The sequence below is a fragment of the Chaetodon trifascialis genome, chromosome 14 (assembly GCF_039877785.1).
Source record: "Chaetodon trifascialis isolate fChaTrf1 chromosome 14, fChaTrf1.hap1, whole genome shotgun sequence".
In the NCBI taxonomy this organism is placed as follows: Eukaryota; Metazoa; Chordata; class Actinopteri; order Chaetodontiformes; family Chaetodontidae; genus Chaetodon; species Chaetodon trifascialis.
This window is the reverse complement of record NC_092069.1, coordinates 22,677,841-22,701,116: the sequence shown is the minus strand read 5'-3', so window position 1 is coordinate 22,701,116 and position 23,276 is coordinate 22,677,841. Positions and strand designations below refer to the sequence as shown.

Here is a 23,276-nt window from a genome sequence, read left to right as displayed (position 1 = left end):
TTCAGCATGATGGAGTGCAGGAAATGATCTGCTGTGATGTACCGCAGTTCAGGAGTAAACAGACCAAAAACTCCTTGAGTAAAATCTCTTTTCACAATCTTTCCCTGCTGAGTCAGCAGCTCTCTGTCTCTCCTTTGCTTTCTCCCTCTTATCCTTTTCTGCTCCATCTGGACTCAGAGGGCGGTTTGCCAATGGACCACATGCGTATGGGGTAGTCTTGGATGGCTGAGCGTACTGCTTGGTGGTATTTAGTGTCTTTCTTTGTGAGTGTTTCGTTCTGGATTTCAGCGGTCAGAGACTTAAAATGCAGATTACAGTGCAGCTGTTGGCTGCAGCGCTCTTATTTTCCACTCCCTGCCTGTACCCTGTTCTTAGTAATGCAGCGTTTTACGGATGACTGCTCTCGGTGCTAAAATGAAGTTGGAGCTGCAGTGTGACAAGCACACAAGAAGAATCGTTTTTCTAACAGGTTTAACAGGTTTTTGGCATCTCATGAAGTGGTTATCCTGTGAAACTGAACCCCCGTTCTGAGCTGTGGGCTCTGGTGAGGTTAGGCACAGTGAAACTAAAACAAAGAACTGAGGAGCTTCTCCATAAGTAAACATCTACCGAACGTGATGGTGTGTTAACATGCGTATATTCTCAAATATTTGCCTGTGAGGTGTAGAGATGTCGTCGTTTGACTGTGTTTATTCTTGGTGTCATGCACGACCGCTATAATTAGCGGTATGTTATTGTGACATGACTGCACAGCTGTGGGTGCATGCCATTTTTTAAATTCATTTTGGGGTGTATGGCTGACTGTATGCATGTGTGTGTGTGATGCTCAGCTTTGTCAGGTTTTACTGACAACATGGCGTCTTACACAGAAAAAATGACATCACCGCATTGTTTCGTCAGCAGCTCCACCTCCTATGGTTGCAGTCGGTCCCAGACGCACTGACAAAACTCCAGACCACATCTTTTATGAAGTAATATTTGGCAAAGATGTCACAATCCAGATCTTTACAAACCTCACTCGAAGAAAGAAATGAGCTACTGTGGCTTTTGTGAATTTTATTGCATTGACCAACAGTGGGATGAAGGAGGAGATGCAAGATATTTATTGGAAATGTAAAATTAATGATGGATATTAGCACCAAAATCAGTCTAATGTTAGTTTTTATGGCCACGTCGTAATTTTTGAGCTAAATGCCAAGAATACTTTTAACTTTTCATTCTGTAATCATGTGATCTGATTTTGATGGGAAATTTACTCGTTTTAAATTGTATTTTGCGTCGTGTTTTTAAAATGATTCAGAGAAAAACTTTTTGTCTGTTGTCTAATACGTCAGATCTTAAGTTGATCATTTTCAGTCAGTATCTTCTGTGACACAAATGTTCATCTGCACCGTATGAGTGTATGATAAGTCATTAAACTCGTGATACCATGTGTGATTATGTGAGTGAGATCATTACATGTGTCAGTACAAACAGCTAAATTCAGCCATTCATTAACTGGCTTTATTGCAGGAACGTCTGAAGTCACAGAAGTGGTGACACGTTTTATGCCGCAATAACTCCCAAAGAAATGGGAGTTCAGGTGCTGCGGTGGGAGGTTGGGTGGGGTTGGGGAGGACGGGTGTGTGCAGGCTACCTCTGCTGAGGTAGCACAAAGACGTGCAGTGAATCACTAACCTACTGGTTTTGATGCAGTCATAATCGCTGCTAAAAAAAACTAAAGTGAATGACGCCCCCCTCTGTTTTAGGTTTAAGGGTTTAAAAGCCGTCCGACTGCAAGCATGGCTGCAAGAGAAAATCGTTCGGTTGCGGCAATTCTCATGACAAACAGCATTTTAACCTGTGCACGCAGGCCTGAGGTGGTATCAGAGAACAAAATGTACAGACGTTCCTCATACTGTGCGTCAAAAAATGCAAATATTGCCTGAGAAAAATCGCGAAATGAACGGCTCTGGAGGCGATTACTAATAAAACAAAGAGAAGATGACAAATGCAAGTGCTTCAGACAGGATATGTTTTAGTTTTACGAGCATGAAAATGATGGGATGGCTACGCTGCAAACAGATCTCAGCCGAGCTGAACACCTATGGGAGGTTCTGGACCGATATGTTTGCCCAAGCTCTCCTCCAGCACCATCGTCAAAGCACCAAATGAGGGAATAAAATGATGGGCTTTGAGTGCTGCTGTGTCGTGAGTGGTGACCTCATGTGACCTAGAAAGCTGTTCCAGCTGTGGCTGCAGTTTGTTTTAGAGTGCGTTTGTTAATGAGGCTGCATGCTCGTGGGGCCTTCAGGGACTCTTATAATAGAACATCGGGGTCTTGTGTAACCGGTCATGATCTGTATATGATCACTGGAGGGTTAAAGGTCAAATGGCAGGCCCTGTCTGTGGGAGTGTGTCCACTCAACAAAGACATGCAAACACACACTCAAACACTCATTTTTCCAGCATATACAGTGTTTTATTTTTTGGAAATGATCGTGCCTCCTCTCCTCTAGGCTCGCCCTGCTCTGGGGGCTAACTGCTAAGCATGCTGGGTAATGCTCCGCCCACGACCAGTAGTCTCAACCTGGTGACATCTGAAGTTTCTGACGTCACAGCGAACCCGGACGAACTTGACGGTATCAATATGGCCGACCTCGTGGAGAGCCTGGATACCAGAGAGCTGGACATAGGCGATGCGGAGGAGACGGACTACGATGGAAGCTTAGGTGTGATTTCACCCGCGTTTCTCCCAAAAACAAGATGTAAAAGAAAATCTAACAGCAAACAAAGCAGATAACCCTGAGTCACACAAACACATGCTGTAGGTGTGATCTGGAAACACAGTAAGACAGTAAGAGCTTGGCAAAACCGCCAATTATAAACGAACAAAGCAGCCAGTTTCTCTGGTGATAAGAGATTAAACTTCCAGGAAACTCAACCACAGAAGCCCAAAGCAATGAGTGTGTCCTCTGTCCTCTTAGGCTTGTACCCAGGATCATGTAGAGAAAACTGAAGCTCGGCTAAGTGGGCTCAATCAATCTAACAGTGCGAGAGCATGACGGTGAATCTTTCCTAGATCTCACAAACTTTACTGGAGAATAAACTGAAACATTTCGACCTAACGCCGCGAACTAGGCAGACATGAAAGTCCTGAACAAAGGCCGACTTTTCCAGCGATGCAGCCTACTCGCTCCCAAGCAGCCTGAGCAACTCCTACATGCACAAGCAGAAACATCACACTTTCTATGAAGACTGCTGCTATGGTGCATTATGGGGGCATTCAGAGTGAATGATCATGCATCCGTAACACACATGATGCTGTCTGATGCACGAGATCGACAGTCATAAAATGTGACTTATAATGAATTATCTTATGCAAGAGTCTTATGAAATGTAGAGAATTACATTGTGTGTGTATAAGTGTGTGTGTATGCAAAGGGAGGTTGTAATGGCTGCAACTGTTACAGTGGCGGCATACCAGCTCATTCATAGTGATATTAAAGCTTGACGCAACACATTTATCATATGAGTTTTATAGCTTAAGGTTCCATTCTTCATTCAGACAGATTATACATACATAATAATCACTTGTGAAGCAGCATGGATTCTTTAAAATGCAGGAAAATGCATTGCACCTTGCTTACCAGGCACCAACATCTGCTTCACTTCACTTAACGCACGCAGTGATCACTTATGATACTGCATGGACGATTAGCGTAACAAGTGCTTGCTACTGGTGACTGATGAGGTGCGTTTGAGTGCAGGTAGTCATAATATGAACTGTACTAAAAGCCCATCAGTCAACCTGTAGTTCAACTAGTTAAGAGCATCCGTAAGACTCTTGAAGTTTTAATTCACATGTATGATGTTTCATGACTGTTGATATGCTGCATCAGAAAGGATCATGTGTGTTTATGAGTCCAGTGAATGCTCCCATAATGCACCATGGATGTGGTTTTCATAGAATGGGTTAGCCCCCATGCTAACCGCCCACCTCTCTTCTGTCAGGGGACTGTCGGATCCCGTTCTCAGCCGTCTATGCCACAGTGGGCTTCAAGGAGGCCAACGCTAAGGTCTACCTGCCCACTGTGTCCATCAGTGCCCGGATCCTGGAGGTGGAGAGGTTCACCACCGCGCAGGACCGCTTCAACCTGTCGCACCACAGGAGCGTCAACAAGGTACTGCGCACGCACACACACACAAACAGTATTTATGGCCGGATTTTTGCAAAGACAGACATTTTATGTTCTTTCCTTGCACTCCTTACCTTTGCTTTTTTTCCCATCAGGTCCCAATTTTTGCTTCTAAAATAACCATTTCTAACTCAACTAAAATCACTAACTGCTACCCTTCCCCTAATGTGTTGTGTGTGTTTTTGTGTGTGCGTGTGTGTGCAGTCTCTGCCAGCAGTGTTTAGGATCGAGCTGAAGCACGGCGAGTTCACCTGGGTGGTTAAGAGGAAGGAGAAACATTTCATGGAGCTTCACAGAGAGCTGAAGACGTACAAGACTTTCATGAGGATACCGCTGCCGTCACGCAGGTTGGTGCGCACACACACGCACGCACACACACACTTACCCTCCCACACACAAATGCAAATGTGCAGACACTAATGGACACAACGCTTATGCTGCATTCTGCTCCTGGAAAATTACCTGAATATCAACATTAGCTCTAGACTGCTCTCTACACACTAAACAACAGCTAGAGCCAGAGGACAGTTAGCTTAGCTTAGCATAAAGGCACACCTTACCTGACTCGGCCCGGGTCTGATTTACAAGGAACTTTATGGTGAAAGTATTTCTCAATGACTGTAATTAAAGTTTGTTTGTATCTGCTTCAAACTAACTAAAGTAGCTCGTTTAGCTATTTAAATGATGAATACATGTCTAGGCTAGGAGCAGCATCGTGGAATAATGCGTTTCCCCATTATACGTGCACATGGATTCCTGCTGTGCCAACAGTGCTTGAATGCATCAAAAGTTGCCTCCAGGATGTCTAATTCGGCCTTAAACCCGCCACTTATCATTTTTACGTTTCTATTTGTGTGTGGCAGCATGTTAATTGGTACAACTTGGAGGTGGTGGCGGGTGGATTTTTAAAAAATCTTTGAACAGAGCCAGACCAGCTGCTGGTCTTTGTGCTAAGCTAAGCTAATCGCCTCCTGGCTCTGGCTTCTTACAGACAATTAAATAAGTGGTATCAATGTCAAACTACAGGTTTCAGTGTTTTAATCTGCTGCTTCAGTAATCTTTGAATTATTGTGTAATACTCTCTACGGCGCGGTGGTACTCTGACATTTGAACTCCCTGTTTTCTCCTTTTTCATTATTATTCCGTCTTGCTCCCTCCCTCTCTCTGCCTCCTTATTTCTCACTGCTGATGTGCACACACTTTGAAAACAAAGGAATGCTACCCTTGGACTTTAAGAGGATTTACTTCCCCCCCTCCCCTCCTCTCCCTCTTTCTCTCGGCCTGTTGGTGTTATTTTGCCTCTAAAATAATAAGTCCCCATGTTTTCAGTAAAATAAGTGATTCTGCAACCTGTCACTTTATGAAGGATTTTAGATTTGCTTGTCCAAACACCCGCTGGCAGGAAAGCACACAGGAAATGATGCGTTTTCATTTCAGCGCTTTTAGCTTTCGGGCAGCGGTTGAACAGAAACAGCAATTTCCCAAATGTTGTTTGTCAAGCGCTCGCTTCGATCGCATTTTAATTCACTGTTTTCTTGATTTCCTGTCTCAGCCACACGGTGAGGAGGAGGACGGTGAGGAAGAGCGAGGTGAGGGAGATGCCCTCCCTGCCACGGGGAGGGGGGGACGAGCTGGTGCGAGACGAGCAGGTGTCCAGCAGGAGGGTACGCCTCGGCAGCTTTTTCGCCCCTTCTCCTGCTTGGAAAATGTACTGTTGTCGTAACTTCACTTTATTTTAAGGAGCTCTCCTGGCACTCGCTTGTTGCCATGGCATTTAACTCCTTGCCAGTATCCTCTGAAACCCTCTCCGACTGCCAGTGCGTGTGTGTGCATGTGTGTGCGCATGTCATATGTGTTGAAATGCATGGAGTTTGTCATTAAAATACTCACAGTGGCCAAAATACAGTGTGTGTGTTTTTACAGAGACAATTAGAAGACTATTTGAACAAGCTGCTGAGGATGGCCATGTACCGCAAATATCACCATACTGTGAGTAATCGTACTAAGCGCTGCGAGCTGTGTCACTTTAACTTTGCCTCGTGATGACCGCCCGCCAATCTATGCAGTCACGTTTGTGCTAATTATGTGTATCATCAATATCTCCAGATATGAGCCACAGGTGTCATGTGCAGCGATGGAGGGAGTATTCACATCCTTAAGCACTAACACAATAATGCAAACATACTCAATTACTAATAAAAGTCCAGTATTTAAAATCCTACTTAAAGTCCAGAAGCATCAGTAAATGTATTTATAGTCAAGTATGAATGTTAAAGCGGTCTTTGTGTAAGCAGCATTTTACTGCTGCGGCTGCTCCAGGTGGAGCTGCTTTTAACTACTTTATATGCACTTTGGCAGCGTTTGCCAACGTATGGGTCCGGAGCCCTCCAGAGCGTCACCAGAGAAATGTGAAGGGTCATGGGATGATTGATGGGAAAGAGGAAAAAATAAAATTTCGGTTCATTTTCCTGAATTTCCTGTGGCGTTTTTGTGTAATATTGGTTCAATTCTACAGTCGTTTAAACGATAAACATCCGAAAAGGTTAAAGGAAAAGTGTCTCTCTGTTGGAGACGTGCGATACGTGACAACGAGCCACGACTTACTCGAGCCAATAAGGCTGGATTCACCTTGAGCAACATTTTATGTAAAATCTGAAAATAATAAATACAATTACCTCAAAATTAGAAATGCATTCCAGCACTGGTCATGTGCTGCTGCAGATACCTGCGCTGCACTGTGGAGGTAAATATAATTAAGGGTGTTTTTCAGCATTTCACTGCTCTCTGCCCTTATGAGGGAACGTTGAGTGTTGACACAGATGATCAGTGTGTTTACCCAAAGCACTGTGTGTTTCGTGTTGACACATTTCCACTCATTTAAGCTGAAACACAAGACGGTCATATCAATAAAGCAGTGTTGATTTACTGTACTTATATTAACTTGGCAACACATTAGATATTTATGGAGCTTTAACACAGACAATGCTATGATTAGCCGTAGCATTGTGCAAGCTGTGTGCTGCCGTGCATCATTCTAACGCATTAAAAGATCACATCGGAGGTGACAACACACGCTGAGGTAATTGAAGATGAGTCACAGGTGGACGGTGCGGTGTGCGTGGATCTAATAGCTGCCTGCTCACAGTCACATGTGAACAGCACAGTATGTATCAGGTTTTGTTGGCCTGCCTGTACAAGAGTCACTGTGCTGCCTCTTCCTGTCTATTCTCAGATGGAGTTCATTGACGTCAGCCAGATGTCATTCATTCATGACTTGGGGCCCAAAGGACTGTGAGTGTTTTCTGCTTCCCATCACTCATCTCCTGTTTTGTTTTATGCCCTCTATGCATCCCAGTGCAGAAGATTTGTAACTGTTTTCTGTCTCTCCCAGGGAAGGGATGATCTATAAGCGCTCGGGCGGGCATCGTATCCCTGGCATGAACTGCTGTGGTCACAGCCAGGCCTGCTACCGCTGGTCCAAACGGTGTGTGGTTACATCTGTCCTTGTGCATTGTGTGTCTTTCTTCACCTTTGCCTTTCAGTCTTTTTCTGCTTGTGTCTCTCACATGCTGACGGTTGAACAAGGTTTAAAGTTTAAATTTATCCTCATTATACTCGCAGCTCTCCTGCCGTTTTGAGTTTTTGGCGTCGTATGATAATAAAAGTCGGATTAGACAGAAGGATTAGCATTTTCTTTGAAACTGGCGAACTTGTCTGAATTGTAGGTGTGATGGCTGCTGAAATCGTGCAGATTTCTGGCAGGAAGCTGTCTGACTGTGGGTGTTCAAACACAACGGCCGCTCGTTGCATATGTAACAACACAACGCTGATCACGCCGTAATAAGCGCCGGTTTTGGCTATCAGAATCTCAGCAGCATCTTCAAACCAGCTGCACTGGCGCACGCTCGCCTCTCTCTTCATCTGTTTGTCTGTTTGTTTCCCTCTCTCTCTGTCACAGCCAAATTATTATGTGAGCAGGTTTTTTTATTTATTATTTTCTAAAGACAAGACAAAAAAGAAGCCCACACGTTTGAAACCCTCGGCCCGTCCACCTACATCCACATGTCGATATTCTTCCTACATCCTTTCTTTAAAACAAGAAATATAAGACAGCGGTCCCCTGCAGTCAGCGGGAGCTTCACACTGACAGACACTTCATGAATCCTAATGATGATGATGGTGATGATGATGAGGATTGTGTGTGTGTCCTGTAGCTGGCTGGTGGTGAAGGACTCGTGCCTGCTGTACATGAAGCCAGACTCAGGGGCCATCTCCTTCGTCCTGCTGTTGGACAAAGAGTTCAGCATCAAGATGGACTCCAAAGACACAGAGACCAAACACGGAGTCCGCATCGACAGCCTCTCCAGGTTATATTTCTGCGTGTGTGTGATGATTTGTAAAAGAAATCGACTTTCAGTTCAGCTTTCATCCCCCAGACGGCAGGCATGGACCTGTTGCATCCATTTGTGGGTTTTATCTGGAGGTGGAACACACGAGATCAATAGCAGACATGGAGAAAAACTCCCTCCCTTTGCTTAAACGTATCGCATTTCATTCAGGTCTGCTGGTTCTTTCATCTCAGGTGGCGTAAAGCATTTTTGTTGTCCAACTCGCTCTGAAAATGTCAACCTTTGCTCCCAAAAAAAGGAATGAATGATCATCAGTGGGCTCAAAACTCACAAATTCATACCGCAGTGAAGTTAGTTTTAAGTTGGATATTCGACAGACATTCGCTCCTAATAATTATTTGGAGATTTAAAATGTAAAAACAAGAGGTGCATCTCATGCAGCCAGCGGAGTAATGATGGGATGATAGTACTCCACTGGCTGCATGAGATACACCTCTTGTTTTTACATTTTAAATCTCCAAATTATACCATATCCAATACTCCAGTCAGGAGTGCTATCATTCAATGTGCAATGTCAGTACTGATTATTCATATTCATATCAATGTGCAATATCGTATTGTTGTATTGTTTGCTCAAATTTCATTACTCCTTGTTTATATTGTTTGGTTTGATATTTAATGTCCTTTTACTGATGCCCTCTATGTTTGCTATCCACTTTTGCTGCTGTAATACCTGAAATTCCCCCACTGTGGAACTAATAAAGGTATATCTTATCTTATCTTATCTTATCTTATCTTATCTTATCTTAAATAATTATTAGGATTTAAAACTAACTTCACTGCGGTCAGCTTCGTTGCTTAAAGCTCTTGTTAACGGTCTGCTGTCACAGGGCGGATTGTTTCCTTTAGCACCTTTTCATTACAGCTCTCGTAGTCCAGGCCTTATTTTATTTTAGGAATCATTATGGGGCTCTGCCATCCCATAAAATAAAAAACACAAAGCCTGCTTTTATAAACTGACCAGCGGCGCGTTAAGCTAAAAATCACAGCATTGCCTCATTAGCCAGTAAAATCTAAATATATGTGTTTATTGTGCATATATGTGTTTTATTCATATCAGGACGCTGGTGTTCAAGTGCAGCAGCTACAGACACGCTCGCTGGTGGGGTCAAAGCATCGAGAGCTTCGTGAGGAGCCACGGGAAGGCTTTCCTCCGAGATCACCGCTTCGGGTCGTTCGCCCAGGAGCAGGAAAACATCCCTGCCAAGTGGTAAGAGCACTGGGAGAGGCCATTAGCGGAGCTGATGCTGGCAGTCGCAGACAGGCAGAGTAATAAAAATACAAAGGCGGGTTATTAGGGGAACAAAGTTTTGCATTAGTTTCAAACTGCCATGTTTGTTTGTTCCTCTGTTGTGTGTCACGTTTACAGCTCCGTTCAAGAAAACTTCAAGAGTAAAATAAATAAAACTCACACATTTTCAGCATCTCCTCCTTTCCTCTGCCTTCCTGTTAGCCTCCGCTGGTAACTATGGAAATGCCTGAGAGGACTGAGCAGTCAGCTCTCTCTTTCAGGTCTGTTTTCTTTTTTTTTTTGCACTCGCTCCCCCTCAGCTGGCAGATTCTGCGATATTGAATCACTGATGTGATAATGTGATCGTGTCGTTTCTGCGCTCAGCGTGGAGCCTGAGGGGAAGGCGTGCTGTGCTGGTGTGAGCTAATGGAAAGACATTGTTTGAAAAACAGGGTGCAGCCCGGTGCTGGGAAAGTTTGGGAAGCTCTTTCTTACTTCCACTCTGCTGCCGACCCGGCTGTGGTTTTGTGGCAGTTTTAAGGCGAGCTCCAAAAAGTGAAACGTGTGTCAACACAAGCACACGTGACAGCGACGTCCGCTCTCACAACACTGTCCTTCTTCCCCTGCAGGTATGTGAACGGAAAGACTTACATGGAGGACGTGGCTGATGCTTTGGAGGAGGCTAAAGAGGAAATCTTCATCACAGACTGGTGGTGAGTTTCAGAGTAAAGGTGCACAAACCCGGGAATAAACAGCTCAGTGGGCTTCATCTGTCCTGTCCCTGCACCCCTAAAGTATCTTTTCCTTTGCATTGTCCGCCCCATTCCCCTTGATAATTGGACGAGGACAATTCCAGAAAGTCCAGGTGTCTTTTCCACACTGCTCTTCCAAGATATTTTTGAGTCATTCAAGTACTGTAGTGAACAGAACCAGGGGAGCTCACTACCTGAGGCCTCTCACTTTCACACACAGTGAAAACAAATAAAAACCAAAACATCTTAAGTAGAAATCTTATTCAAGTGGTACCCACAAAAAAAATTTATACAAACAGGTTTTGTGTACTCAAATCCAATTTTCTCTTTTCTCTTTGTACTCTTAGGGAGAAAGTTTTTCCATAATGTAAGTTTTATGTACTATATCCATCCATTCCTCGGTGGTGGGTGGTTCTACCTTAAGCCATTTTCTTCTAATAGTTTTTACTGGCTGCCAATAGTACACAAAGCAATTTTTTATCATTCTTGATCCAATTGTGAAAGTCATTGTCTCCCAGATACATAGATTCATAGCTGAAGGTAATATTCCTCCCCATTACATTTGTTATATGTTTATGGATTTCTTCCCAAAATTCTCTGATAACCTGGCAGTCCCAGAAAATATGGAAGTGATTGGCTCCACTAGTGCCACATGGTCTCCAACAGAAGTCACCATGACCCTGATGTCCTTTCTGAATGGGTGTGATAAAAAATCTCACAATGTTCTTCCAACAAAACTCGCGCCATATGTTTGACCCCGCTGACCTCCACTGTAGCTGACATACTCTTTCCCAACTCTCCACCGAGACCACTGCCATCCCTTCTTTTTCCCACTTCTTCTTTATATATATTGTACTGTCTTGTTTTGATTTTTGGATGCCATTGTACAATATGGATATATTTGCTGCAAGACTGGGACTTAAGCTGCGATAAAGGTCCTCTTTTCCCACTGCTTTAACAGCTTTAACGTCCAGTGCAGCCTCAGCGTACACCTCCGTGCTCATATGACTGGATGTACGGTGTGTGATGTGGATGTGTTTGTGGATTCTTGAATAAATGTCCCAAAAGACGAATCTTAAAAGAGCAGGCTAAGGTTGTCGAATCATGTGACACACGCACATATCAGGCATCGCTATCATATATCCATCTGTCTTTGCACCTGTAATAGTGTGTTTGAACACTAAAAGCTGCAACGATGATGGAGGTGATGCTGTAAAAATAGTCACGCACCAGCTGAACGTGCTGCAGAATAGCTGCAAAGGCTCATTTCAGTAGTTTGTTACACGCTCAGACCTCCGTCACGCTCCAGCCAAATAATGAGGGGACAACTTGACACCCTCATACCCAGTTTGTGTAGTGCATGCTGTTGCACATTACATTATGTATTACCCACAAGCCCTGGCTCTCATGCAGGCAATACAATAGTACTGGCTCTAATTACAGCCTCATCCACACACCCAGAATAGAAATACACCGATGGAAAAACACAGTCTCCATATAGTCTCTCCACACTTCTGCTACACCCTCTTTGTCTCGCCCTCTGTGTCCTCTGAAGTCTTTGATGACTTGGAAGTGTAGCTGTGCCGCCATGCACGTTGCATGCATGTCTGCTTGTCTGTCTATATCTGCCATTTTTTTAGGCATGTAATCCAAGTATGTGATGACGTTTATACTCTTCACCTGTAAGCGGTATATTGCAACCATGCAGTTTAAAGATCAATCAGCTGCTTTGCTCTGTTTTATCTAAAGATCAGTCTTATCTTAATGTGACCTTTCAGATCTGCATTCGTGTTTCGTGTCGCCTTTCCAAGGGGAAATAAACACTGTACTTGTCTCTAGACACAGTTAGAATATTCTTGACAGTGTAATTACAAAATGAAATAGTTTATGGTCCCTGGTTGCCAAATGTGCAGCAGCCTGACGTGGCTGAAATCCCTCAGTTGCAAGGCAGTAATCACCGGGCTTATAGTCTTAACCAATGAGGTGTCAGCCTATGTGATATTAGCCAATGGCATCACAGACATGTAAACTCAGGATGCCAATGTGAGTGACTCATGAGAGTATATTATTATAAGTCATGTCTATCATATGTACAGTGTCAGGAGCCTTAAAGAGTGAATGTAAACATTACTCTTCTGCATCTTTAAATGATTTTTTCTGATTCTCTTCAAACCTGAAAGTTTCCTCCTTCCTGTATCTGTCTCTCTTTTTCATCAGGCTGAGTCCAGAGATTTTCCTGAAGAGGCCCGTGGTGGAGGGAAACAGGTGGAGGCTCGACTGCACCCTCAAACGCAAGGCAGTAAGTCGGCATTAAAGCATGGGACAATTCATAGACCCCAAGAAACAAACTATTCAATTGCAAACTCTAAGAATGATAGGATGTCACATTAAATAAGTGTTAAATTAAAAACAATCAGAGTCTTTTCCTCACAAATGATTCGTACTGCTTCGTGTTGAAATATGTGAGCAGGTTCTTAAAATAGTTTTTCCTCTCTGTCTCTCTACAGCAACAGGGAGTGCGGATCTTTGTGATGCTGTATAAGGAGGTGGAGCTCGCCCTGGGCATCAACTCGGGCTACAGCAAGAGGACTCTCATGCACCTGCACCCCAACATCAAGGTGACATATGCAAACCAGACTGTCTATTGTAAACACATCACACATTGTATTTTGCCTGTGCCGTGTATTTGAATCCATGCGTGCTGCTGTTCACGTTGTGGCTCAGGTGATGCGTCATCCCGACCACGTCTCCTCCTCCGTCTACCTGTGGGCGCATCACGAGAAGATCGTCGTCATCGACCAATCGGTGGCCTTCGTGGGCGGGATCGACCTGGCGTACGGCCGCTGGGACGACAGAGAGCACCGGCTGACGGACGTCGGCAGCGTGACGCGCTCCGTGGCCCTGGAGCAGGTCTGTCGCGCTCGCACACACAAGTCATTAAAACGGCTTGTCGGCAGTTTGGAGTTATTGGCAATAAATGTGGTTGACAAATGGTTCAAATATGAGGAGGAGAGGGGGAGCGGAGAAAATGATTTCATTCAAACTCAGCCAGTGACAGACTCAGTGACAGCCTGCGGACACGGCGAGTGTGGATGAGTTAGATCAGAAGAACAAACACTTTCACAGCGGCAGCTCTCGACCCGGCCTCTCCATTTTAATGACACACGTGAAGGACGAGCGCACACGCATTCACAACTACACAAGCACATGCTGCACTGCTGACCTCCAGAGATAATAATGAGTAAGATTTTTCCCTGTTAGCGAGGCCTAAAGGCGTTCAGTGACCCTCTGCAGCCGCTGTCTGCTGAATTTCCACCTGTTCTGTAATATTAAAATAACATGAACCTTCTCATGAAATTTTCTGAGGACAATGATGTTCTACAAAGGATGAATCACTCCTAAACTTCACATTTAAACGTACCTTTTAGGCAAAACAGTGGCTGCATTCCCATGAGAAAAGCTCATATTTGTAGTTCCCAGGTGATAAATGACCAAACTTTGTGGACACAGTTTTCCTATATATATATCCATACATGTATGTATATATCCATATACTTTATTGTCACTTTTATGCTCTTTAGAGTGTGTTTAGCTTTTATTTTGTTTTGCTGTTGTGAAGCACATGAGCGCTTCATCATTATTATTATTAGCATTTTCTGACCATTTTCTTGCTACCAAGAGGATAAACATTGATGGAAAAAATGTTGATCAGCTGCTGTGAGTCAAAACTGTAATTTTCAAGTGGATATAACCGATAAGTTAAATGTGTATTGACAATCTCTGTGTCATTTATATCAACAAAGCTAGACTAAATATCAGAATTAGCTTTCAGAGTAATAAAATTCAATTCAACAGCACCTCAGTCAACCTCCAAACCTGTCTTCAAGGTGAATGAACGTTATCACTTTTATGAAGATTTGGCTTATTCTAAGGTGTTGCATTGAACTGCGTTAGCTTAAGCTAGGTGTAGCTAACAAACTAGCAGCTGAGCGTGCATCCCTGCTGTGTTCATGCACCCAGGCTGGCCCCACCAACCCTCCGTCCACGAAGGGTGTGACATCCGTCGACGGCGTCTCCAAGAGCAATGGACGGGGGACGCCGCCCAATGATCCGGTGGACCTGCCCAAGCTGAAGGGGATTGGACGCAATAGGAGGGCTCGCTTCAGTCTGTACCGACACCTGCACAAGCACACTCTGCAGCACGCAGACAGCGTCAGCAGCGTCGACAGCGCAGGTGGGTTAATGCGAGGAAAGTGTGAGCATGGTGGGATATGCATTGGTATGCATGTCTTCATTCTGTGTGTGTGTGTGTGTGTGTGTGTGTGCAGGAAGTGGCTCAGTGCGAAGCCTGAAGACAGGTGTTGGAGAGTTACAGGGCAACACCCGCTTCTGGCACGGAAAAGACTACTGCAACTTTGTCTACAAGGACTGGATCCAGCTGGAGAAACCTTTTGATGGTGCACGACACACACACACGCACACGCTCACACACACTCTTAGTTATGTCTTAAGCTATTGCTTAGTCTAAAATTATTTTCCTTATATCCCCACTTAATATCAAGATTTTAATTTTTCCTGTAACGCCAGTTTAATGAAAAAGAAACACAGAGAGAAACATTTATTCCACTTCCTCCTCTCCTTCTGTCTTCTTCCTGTCACACCTTCTTCCTGCCTTCACTCCGTGCAGACTTCATCGACAGGTACATATATCCCAGAATGCCTTGGCACGACATCGCCTCAGCGGTTCATGGCAGAGGTGCCCGGGATGTGGCCAGACACTTCATTCAGCGCTGGAACTTCACTAAGGTACAGTACACACACACAAACACACACTATGTACATTGACTTTAAGACTTCTACTGCAAAAAAAAAACAATGGAAACGGGACAATAAACACTAACCTGTTGAAACGTCTGGCTGTAACACTGGAAAAACCACCTTAATCCTCACACTCACGCTCTCCATGGCATCAGCTTTTCCCTCTCTGTCTCCTCTCTTGCCCTTTTCCATTCCTCCTCTCACTTCTTATTTACCCTCCCTCTGCCTGCTCTCCTCCTGTCTCCCCTTCAGATCATGAAGCCAAAGTATCGCTCCCTGTCTTATCCATTCCTGCTGCCCAAGTCTCACTCCAGCGCCAATGAGCTCAGATACCAGGTCCCTGGCTGCATCAATGCCAAAGTGCAGGTAAGAGAACTGAATACAGAGCAGCGTTTTGACTTAACTGCACTCATAAAACAACATGAATTGTGGGAAAATGTGTTTTCTTTCTTGCTAATTACACAAAATGAGAACCAACCGTCCACCAACCGTGAAAAGAACCACAGAGCGAGCACAGAACAGTATAAACTCCTACTTTCTCTGCACTTTTTCTCCCAAATCCCCGTCTGTGAACGCTGCTGGAAAGAGATGAAAGAGAAAAAAGTCTCCACGGGCCTAAAAGTTATATAACTCCAAAGGTTTGGACTCGCTGAAGGGTTTTTAGCCGCAAGGAGCCGACCTTTGAGCGAGGTGTTTCACTAAAATAAGAAGCGCGTGGAGATCCCGTCGTGTTTTCTTCTAAGACAAAGTGTTCTTTTTTCTTTTTTTCTCTGGGCTGTTTCATAAATTTGTCTGTCACCTGGTTTCCAGTTGACACCTCTGTGAACGCTATGTCCTTTACTATTTGTGGCACCCACAGCTAATAATACACAACAAGTCTGAAAATGTGTCTTTAAACTTTGGCTCTCTTTGAATTTCCACATTATTTTTACCTTTAATTATTCCAGTAAGTATTGTTAAACAAAAGTACTCAAAGTTGCTCTTTATAAGGTGGGAAAAGTCATGAAAAAATACTTTTTTTTACTCATACAGGTGTTTGGTTTTGCATTATAATGATCACTTATTGCAACCTTGATTTCAAAAAAGCTGTAAAGCTGCAAATTCAGAATAAGCAGATATTTACAAAAATGAATGAAGCTGATGAGATGAAACATTCAATATATTGTCTTTTTAGTGTTTTCATTTAAGCATGTGTCATGTCATGCACATTCACATGGATTCAGCTGTCATGATTCAGCCCGTCTTAGTACTCCCTCTTTGATAATCCTCTCTGTGTGCACAAGGTGTTGCGGTCATCAGCAGATTGGTCGGCGGGCATAAAGTACCATGAGGAGTCCATCCATAATGCCTACATCCAGGTCATCGCCAAGAGCAAACACTACATCTACATCGAGGTACGTCGGCAGCGAGGCCAGGACGTGAAAATAAAAGGCTGTGAACTGAGGTTGTTCCGAGAGTTTGTTTATAAAGTCTGTGATGAAGTCGCTCCACTGAGGTTCGCTCTGATAGCAGTCATTTTGCCGGTGTTTGTCGTGGCTGTGGAGTGAAACGCTTCTTCGCTCTGTCTGTTTTCTGGCTCGTGCCTCAGAACCAGTTCTTCATCAGCTGCGCCGACAACAAGACGGTGTACAACAAGATCGGAGACGCCATCATCGAGAGGATCATCAGAGCACACAAGTACTTCCCTTTATTTGAGCCGTGCTTTTATTGAAGTGGTTCCTCCGATTATAGGAAGGAAGATCTGTGTCTGTGTCACTGATAAGCTGTGTAACTGCTCACAGGGAGGGTAAGAAGTACCGCGTGTATGTGGTCACCCCGCTGCTTCCTGGTTTTGAGGGGGACATCACCACCGGGGGAGGGAACGCCATCCAGGCTGTCATGCACTTCAACTACAGGTGAACCACACGACACTGTGACGAGGCCCAGGTTAACACCGAAAGAGGAACAGCGAGGGGAAACGAGAGCCATTACAAGTCAACTGTATTGTCTTTATTTCAAGCTGATTCAATATTCATGTACTTTTTGATGAGTTTGGATCTCCTGCCTCCTCAGGACCATGATCAGAGGAGAACACTCCATCATCTCCCAGCTGAAAAAGGAGAGTAAGTACAAGAATCAACTCAACATTAAATATCTGACACCTGATATTAAGGTGAGAGTTGGAAAAGTGCTAATCATCCCCTATTCAAATATAATCTTAATAATGTACTCAAAACTTTGTGTTTTTCCTTTCCTTTCCTTTCCTTTCCTTTCCTTTCCTTTCCTTTCCTTTCCTTTCCTTTCCTTTCCTTTCCTTTCCTTTCCTTTCCTTTCCTTTCCTTTCCTTTCCTCTCCCAGTGGATGACCAGTGGATGAACTACATCTCCTTTGCTGGTCTTCGGACTCACGCCGAGCTGGAGGGACGTGTGATCACAGAGCTCATCTACGTCCACAGCAAGATGCTCATCGCTGACGACAACACAGTCATCATCGGTTAGTCTCTCATCTGCTTCCATCACCTTCTGTCTCTTTTAATTTCTCTCATGTCGTTTTTCGCCAGCTACTATTCGAGGCCACTCTGCCTTGACACCGTGGAAATGTGATAAAACTGAAAATCTGGCTTTATTTTCTCTTTCTGTACCATGTGTGCAGCTAAAAAACGTGCATACAAACGCTGTTTAAATTTTGTGGAGACAGCTGCAGCGTAGCTCTGCAGCGCCCTCTGCTGGCTCACAAGGTGCAGCTCACCCTCTGACTTAGCAAAGGAGGAACAAATCAAAAGGCTGAAAATTGTTCCTGAACGCTCCCCTTCATCACAGCAACATCAATTTTTTATTCATTTGTATTCATGATAATAAGCTAAGTCAAATAAATGCATAAGATCTGTTATCTGTCATTTAGTCTGCAGTGGGACCCATTACTATACTTCTATTTAATATGTTGAAAGAGTTCACGCAAAGGTTCAGTTTCCATCCCGATTCGTTTGTTTCAGGCTCTGCTAACATCAACGACAGAAGCATGCTGGGTAAACGCGACAGCGAGGTGGCGGTGATTGTCGAGGACTCGGAAAGCGTCCCTTCGGTGATGGACGGACGGGAGTATGAAGCTGGAGCCTACGCACTTCAGCTTCGCCTCGAGTGCTTCAGGTGTGTGTGTGTGTGTGTGTGTGTGTGTGTGTGTGTGTGTGTGTGTGTGTGTGTCAGAAAGAGGAAGAAGCCTGATTTAATCCAGTGGAAACATTATGCAGCTCTTCAAAGTTTTGCTTTAAGCTAACAGCTTGAATAGATCTGTCACCATTATTCCCGCAGTTTTAAAAGTCCTAAATATAAGCACTGTGGACGTTCTGGAGAGGTGGTGCCATCTGACAGAAACATTTACAACAAAAAGAGCGAAAAGGCTTCATTTTTAACCGACTGTACTCCTTGTTTCTCGTCTCTTTCGGCCTCTCTCTGAGCAGGACTGTCCTCGGAGGACACACTGACACCACCATCGACCTGTCTGACCCCATCAGCGATCGCTTCTACAAGGAGGTGTGGATGACCACCGCTGGCCGCAACGCCACCATTTATGAGAAGGTATGCGTGGAATTAAATCTCAGTCGTCAGGCTGAGGAGGAAGCACACGTGCCAGATGGTGTTAAAACATTTTGACAGGGATTTGTCCTCTTTGTCGTGGCCATTCTGGGCGTGGCCATCTCAGACTCAAGCTTAACTTTGTATTGTCAGTCAGACTTGGTCCGTCCTACATCGTCAGCCTCAGCTGTGCTTACTGTCGGCTCAAGTCGAGCTGAAGCTCAAAGTTTGAGCTGAATCTCCCATCTGTGTTCGTCTGTGGGGCCCATGTGGGTAGTGAATGGGCTGTGGGTTGTCCAGGGGTTTTAATAATTGCCCTGTGTCAATTGCCCACGTGGATTCATGCAGGATTAAACTTGTTGTTAGGAGGGACCCAACTTTGGAACACATGCAAGAGCCATCTCTGTGTAGGGACTACATGGCCTGATAAATGGGTCAGTCCAAGGGGTCGATGTTGCCCATGTAGGCAGGACCTCAGAGAACCTTGAATATTTTCCCAAATATCAGGGATGTCCATCCAATGGGATATTTAGATATCAACCATGGTGGACTAACACTGCCGTCCCACTAACAGTCAAGAGTAGCTAAACCTGGTGCATTTCGTGTCTGTGTTTTGCTGCAGGTGTTTCGCTGCCTTCCTTCCTCCCTGGTGCGGAACAGGTCCGAGCTGGAGCAGTACCAGTCCAAACCAGGGCTGGCCCAGACCGACCCGGCCCGCGCTCAGGAGGAGCTGCGCAAAATCCGAGGCTTCCTGGTCCAGTTTCCTCTAGACTTCCTGTCCGAGCAGAACCTCATGCCGCCTGTTGGATCGAAGGAGGCCATGGTCCCAACTGAGGTCTGGACGTAAAGGACGTGCCGCGCTTACACATTTGAGTTGAACCATTTCTTCAGCATCCTGGGCGAAGGATCTGCATTGTGGTTGTCATCATATGTGTAATATTGGATTTGCAAGAGATCGCCTTCGATCCAGAAATGAGGGTCTGTTTCCTGCATCTCCTCTGGATTGAAATGACTGCTGGGCATTGATTATTCTCTCAAATCTGTTTCTGCTGAAAATCCTAAACAGTAGTTACAGCTTACAGGGTAAGCGCTAGGTTTTGGGATATATGAAGAACAAGACGGTGTCGCACTTGAGGACATTTCTTTATTGCTTTGTGACTGCATTCAAGCTGTGGAGATGAAAAACAGGCACGTGGACTTGGGGCTTTGGGAATAAAACTCAGCTCCAGGCACTTCGACCTTTGGACTGCTGGAAAAGCTCACAAGACGGCGAGGAAGGGACCAGGGTGAGGCGGGAGTAAAGGTTTTGACAATGAAACTAACAAATACTCGGCTCTTAGCTCAATTGAAACACAGGGACGATGATGCATGCGCTCTACAGAGTTTGTGATGTATACTTGTGAGGTGCATTCGTGCTACGTGTGCTGTTTATGAGCTCGCACTGTGCTGTTGAGCCTGCGTTTAAAAGCTAGCTATATCAGATACACCTTGAGGATCGTTTATGTAAAACAAATCCGAAATGTGCTGCAGCACACGCACAGAGACAATTTTACTGATTTAACAGCGGTGCATGATTTACTAACTGTGCTCAGATCTTCTTAACATGATTACTGTAATGCATGTACCAATCACATCTCTGGAACACCCCTCAGAGACACGAGGGACGCTCAGAGACGCTTTAATGCTGAGATCAGAGTGTTGAGCCGACCCAGGTGCAAAAGCTAACCCAACTCAGTTTTATCACACTGTCTCCAGAAGGATGAGTCGAGACTTATTATGGCCGAGGGCGAATGATCAAAGGCTACGGAGGAAAATGATCGTGCCAGACGGCAAACTTCAGAGTGTGGATGAGACAATCGGCCCACAAATTCAAAGGTGTCATTTCCTCTCCGCTCAATAGATGGTGCTAGCGTCTTACAAATGCAGTTAGTGTACAGCTAGCAGGTGATCTTTAGTCTTTTTGCTGGTGTTTTAAATGACAAGACTGACATATGTCATTCATGTGGAGCATGGCAGTTGTACTATTCATTCTTATGTGTGCAAGATAAGCAAGGTAACAGAACAAGTGAAATCCTTAAAACACACATGACAGACGAAGAGCCCTCTTTCCTGCCAGTAGGGATTTGGTGTCGCACACTGTGGTCAATGGACCTGCTTCCTTAGAATTGTCAGCGCTCATCACTTTCAGTGTCTGCAGATGTTGTATAACTGCTGTTGTAAACTCAAGGGAAATTCTTTGTAAACCTGCACGGAGCACAACAAAGGCTTCCTTCCACGAGAAAAGGAAAGGAAAGTCAGCGGATGAATTCTGTGGGAAAATGTTAACACCTGATTAAGTATAGAGTAGGAGGCCATAATTAATGAGCACCTGTCAATAAGATGTGGTTCCTTCGAATTCCGTTGGGCACGTTGGGCTTCCCTCGTTGTGTCTTTGCCTGTTGACGTGTCTTTGGCAAGCAGTTTTCCAATGTGCTGCATCATTTCCTCTGGTCAGGTGCCAAATCATACTCAGCACTGTACATTTGATTGGAGCAGAGGAGTTTCAGTACCTGCGGGGTTGTGTGGACATGCGTACCTGTGCATCCTGCAGGTAACTCCACTCCCTCTTCATGACATGACAAACCTGGTCTCTCTCTGCATGACGTGCGTTTAGGCTGATTTCGTGGCTCCTGAAGTGCTTTTTATCATTGGCAGAATCAGTCGTTATTTCCTCTCTTATCAGCTGCCTCGACCACAATGGGAATATTATTCTGTAATTTGATTTTTACACATGAAGTTCAGTTTACTCTTCAGCCGTATGATACGTCGTGTGGCTCTGAAGGGGCTTTCCAGTCTGACTCTGTCTGTGTGACAGTTTTAATGATTAAACAGGAGTCCTGTGTGGAGGCATCTCTTTCAAACCTCACACAGGACTCCTGAATCCTAAAGAACGACTCCGTTGAGGTGCAGTATTGTAAATGTAGGATCTTCACCCACAAAATGGGACTTTTTGCTTAAGCGAAGTGGCTCCTGAAGTTCTTCTCAGCACTGGGAGAGTCAGAATATTTCATTAACTGTCACTTCGTTGATGATAATGAGGATGGGACGTCGTCTTTAACCCTCCTCTCCTCTCCAGGTCTTCTAGCTTCTCATTGTGCGCAGTTACCCAGCAGGCCAAAGCCTTCATATGAAGCAAACACACTGAAATTGCTTCTTACATTTCCTGTCTGTTCCAGTGATTTCTTGCTGGAGCAAATAGAAAATTCTCTTTTTGTAAAGTAACACAACCTACATCTGTCAAGAAGAAACAGAGCTTTTACAGGGTTTCGAGGCAGAATGTGTGAATGTACGGACTTTATGTTTTCTGATTTCTTTTAATTTTTCACAGTTTTCACAGTATCTCGTTTGAACACCAACCTCCTCTAAATGTGAAGCTAAAGAACCACTCCTTTAGACTCTACTCTCCATTGTTTCTCAGTTGTTTCATCTGGCAGAGCCCTTACTGTTTTAGTGTCTGTGACGCACCTGACATAGGAATCAGTGGCATTTATCTAACAGAAGCAGACATTGTGTGAGATCTGATGATGAAATATTCATCTTTAAATGGGACCAGGGAGTTGAACCTCAACTGAAGCGCTAACGTTTGGAAACTTTATGCTCTTTGTTTCTGCAAAGACTCAAACCATTTTGATTTTCGCTCTTTCATGATTTTGACAATATGGTCTGTATTGTTTACCCTTGCTGTATTTGTCATTGCATTATTTATGAATTATGAATCATTTAACATTCTTTTTTTTTTTAAATGTGCCGCATGGTTGTGTGGATGGTTCGTGGATTTGAAACTGAACCTCTGTTGCTTTGTCACAGCCATCACGCAGCCGTTTTCTCCGTCAGCTCTCTGCAGCCTTTGGCCTCAGTTCAGCTGCTCTTGCTTCCACTCTGCTCATGTAAAATATCCTCTTTTTACAGTTGAAAGTGTTTCTAATTTATGTCTGTTCATTTAACAAAGTGTAACTCATAATTTAAATTGCTAACAAATAAAAATATCTTGGGATTTTTTTTATCTCTTGTAAGTAATGTCGGAGGTGAACGCACGCAGCAGCTCATAGATTTGAGATTTTGAAAAAATGAAAAATGAAGCTGTTGATTCATGAAATCCACTGTCAGTGCCAATGTTGTATAACACAAGGAAAGTTGCCGCTTGTCGAGCTTGCTTTTCTTGTATTGTAAATCAAAAGACTGACATGTCGGTCGTGTGAAATGTGGTACTTCTGCTGTTAACGCTTGTCTGTCCAATCAACGCAATTGTAGGGAAGTTCTTTGGAAAACCACAAGGAACAAAACAGAGAAAAGGAAAG

At 44.3% G+C, this 23,276-nt stretch overlaps 1 protein-coding gene across 1 annotated transcript in view; it reads left to right on the top strand.

The window, feature by feature from the left end:
- pld1a (phospholipase D1a) overlaps positions 1-22,980 on the top strand; it is a 31,372-nt gene extending 8,392 nt beyond the window's left edge. The window contains exons 2-26 of the mRNA XM_070979149.1: positions 2,499-2,711; positions 3,994-4,163; positions 4,383-4,525; positions 5,731-5,842; positions 6,102-6,167; positions 7,411-7,469; positions 7,570-7,662; positions 8,393-8,545; positions 9,648-9,797; positions 10,448-10,531; positions 12,788-12,869; positions 13,078-13,188; positions 13,295-13,480; positions 14,591-14,804; positions 14,899-15,027; positions 15,258-15,376; positions 15,641-15,754; positions 16,672-16,782; positions 16,977-17,065; positions 17,170-17,283; positions 17,441-17,490; positions 17,726-17,860; positions 18,360-18,513; positions 18,825-18,942; positions 19,562-22,980. Coding sequence (XP_070835250.1) covers positions 2,531-2,711; positions 3,994-4,163; positions 4,383-4,525; positions 5,731-5,842; positions 6,102-6,167; positions 7,411-7,469; positions 7,570-7,662; positions 8,393-8,545; positions 9,648-9,797; positions 10,448-10,531; positions 12,788-12,869; positions 13,078-13,188; positions 13,295-13,480; positions 14,591-14,804; positions 14,899-15,027; positions 15,258-15,376; positions 15,641-15,754; positions 16,672-16,782; positions 16,977-17,065; positions 17,170-17,283; positions 17,441-17,490; positions 17,726-17,860; positions 18,360-18,513; positions 18,825-18,942; positions 19,562-19,786 — 3,162 coding nt within the window. The 5' untranslated portion in view covers positions 2,499-2,530 and the 3' untranslated portion in view covers positions 19,787-22,980. The remainder of the gene's footprint in view (positions 1-2,498; positions 2,712-3,993; positions 4,164-4,382; positions 4,526-5,730; positions 5,843-6,101; positions 6,168-7,410; positions 7,470-7,569; positions 7,663-8,392; positions 8,546-9,647; positions 9,798-10,447; positions 10,532-12,787; positions 12,870-13,077; positions 13,189-13,294; positions 13,481-14,590; positions 14,805-14,898; positions 15,028-15,257; positions 15,377-15,640; positions 15,755-16,671; positions 16,783-16,976; positions 17,066-17,169; positions 17,284-17,440; positions 17,491-17,725; positions 17,861-18,359; positions 18,514-18,824; positions 18,943-19,561) is intronic.
- The last annotated feature ends 296 nt before the right edge of the window (positions 22,981-23,276 follow it).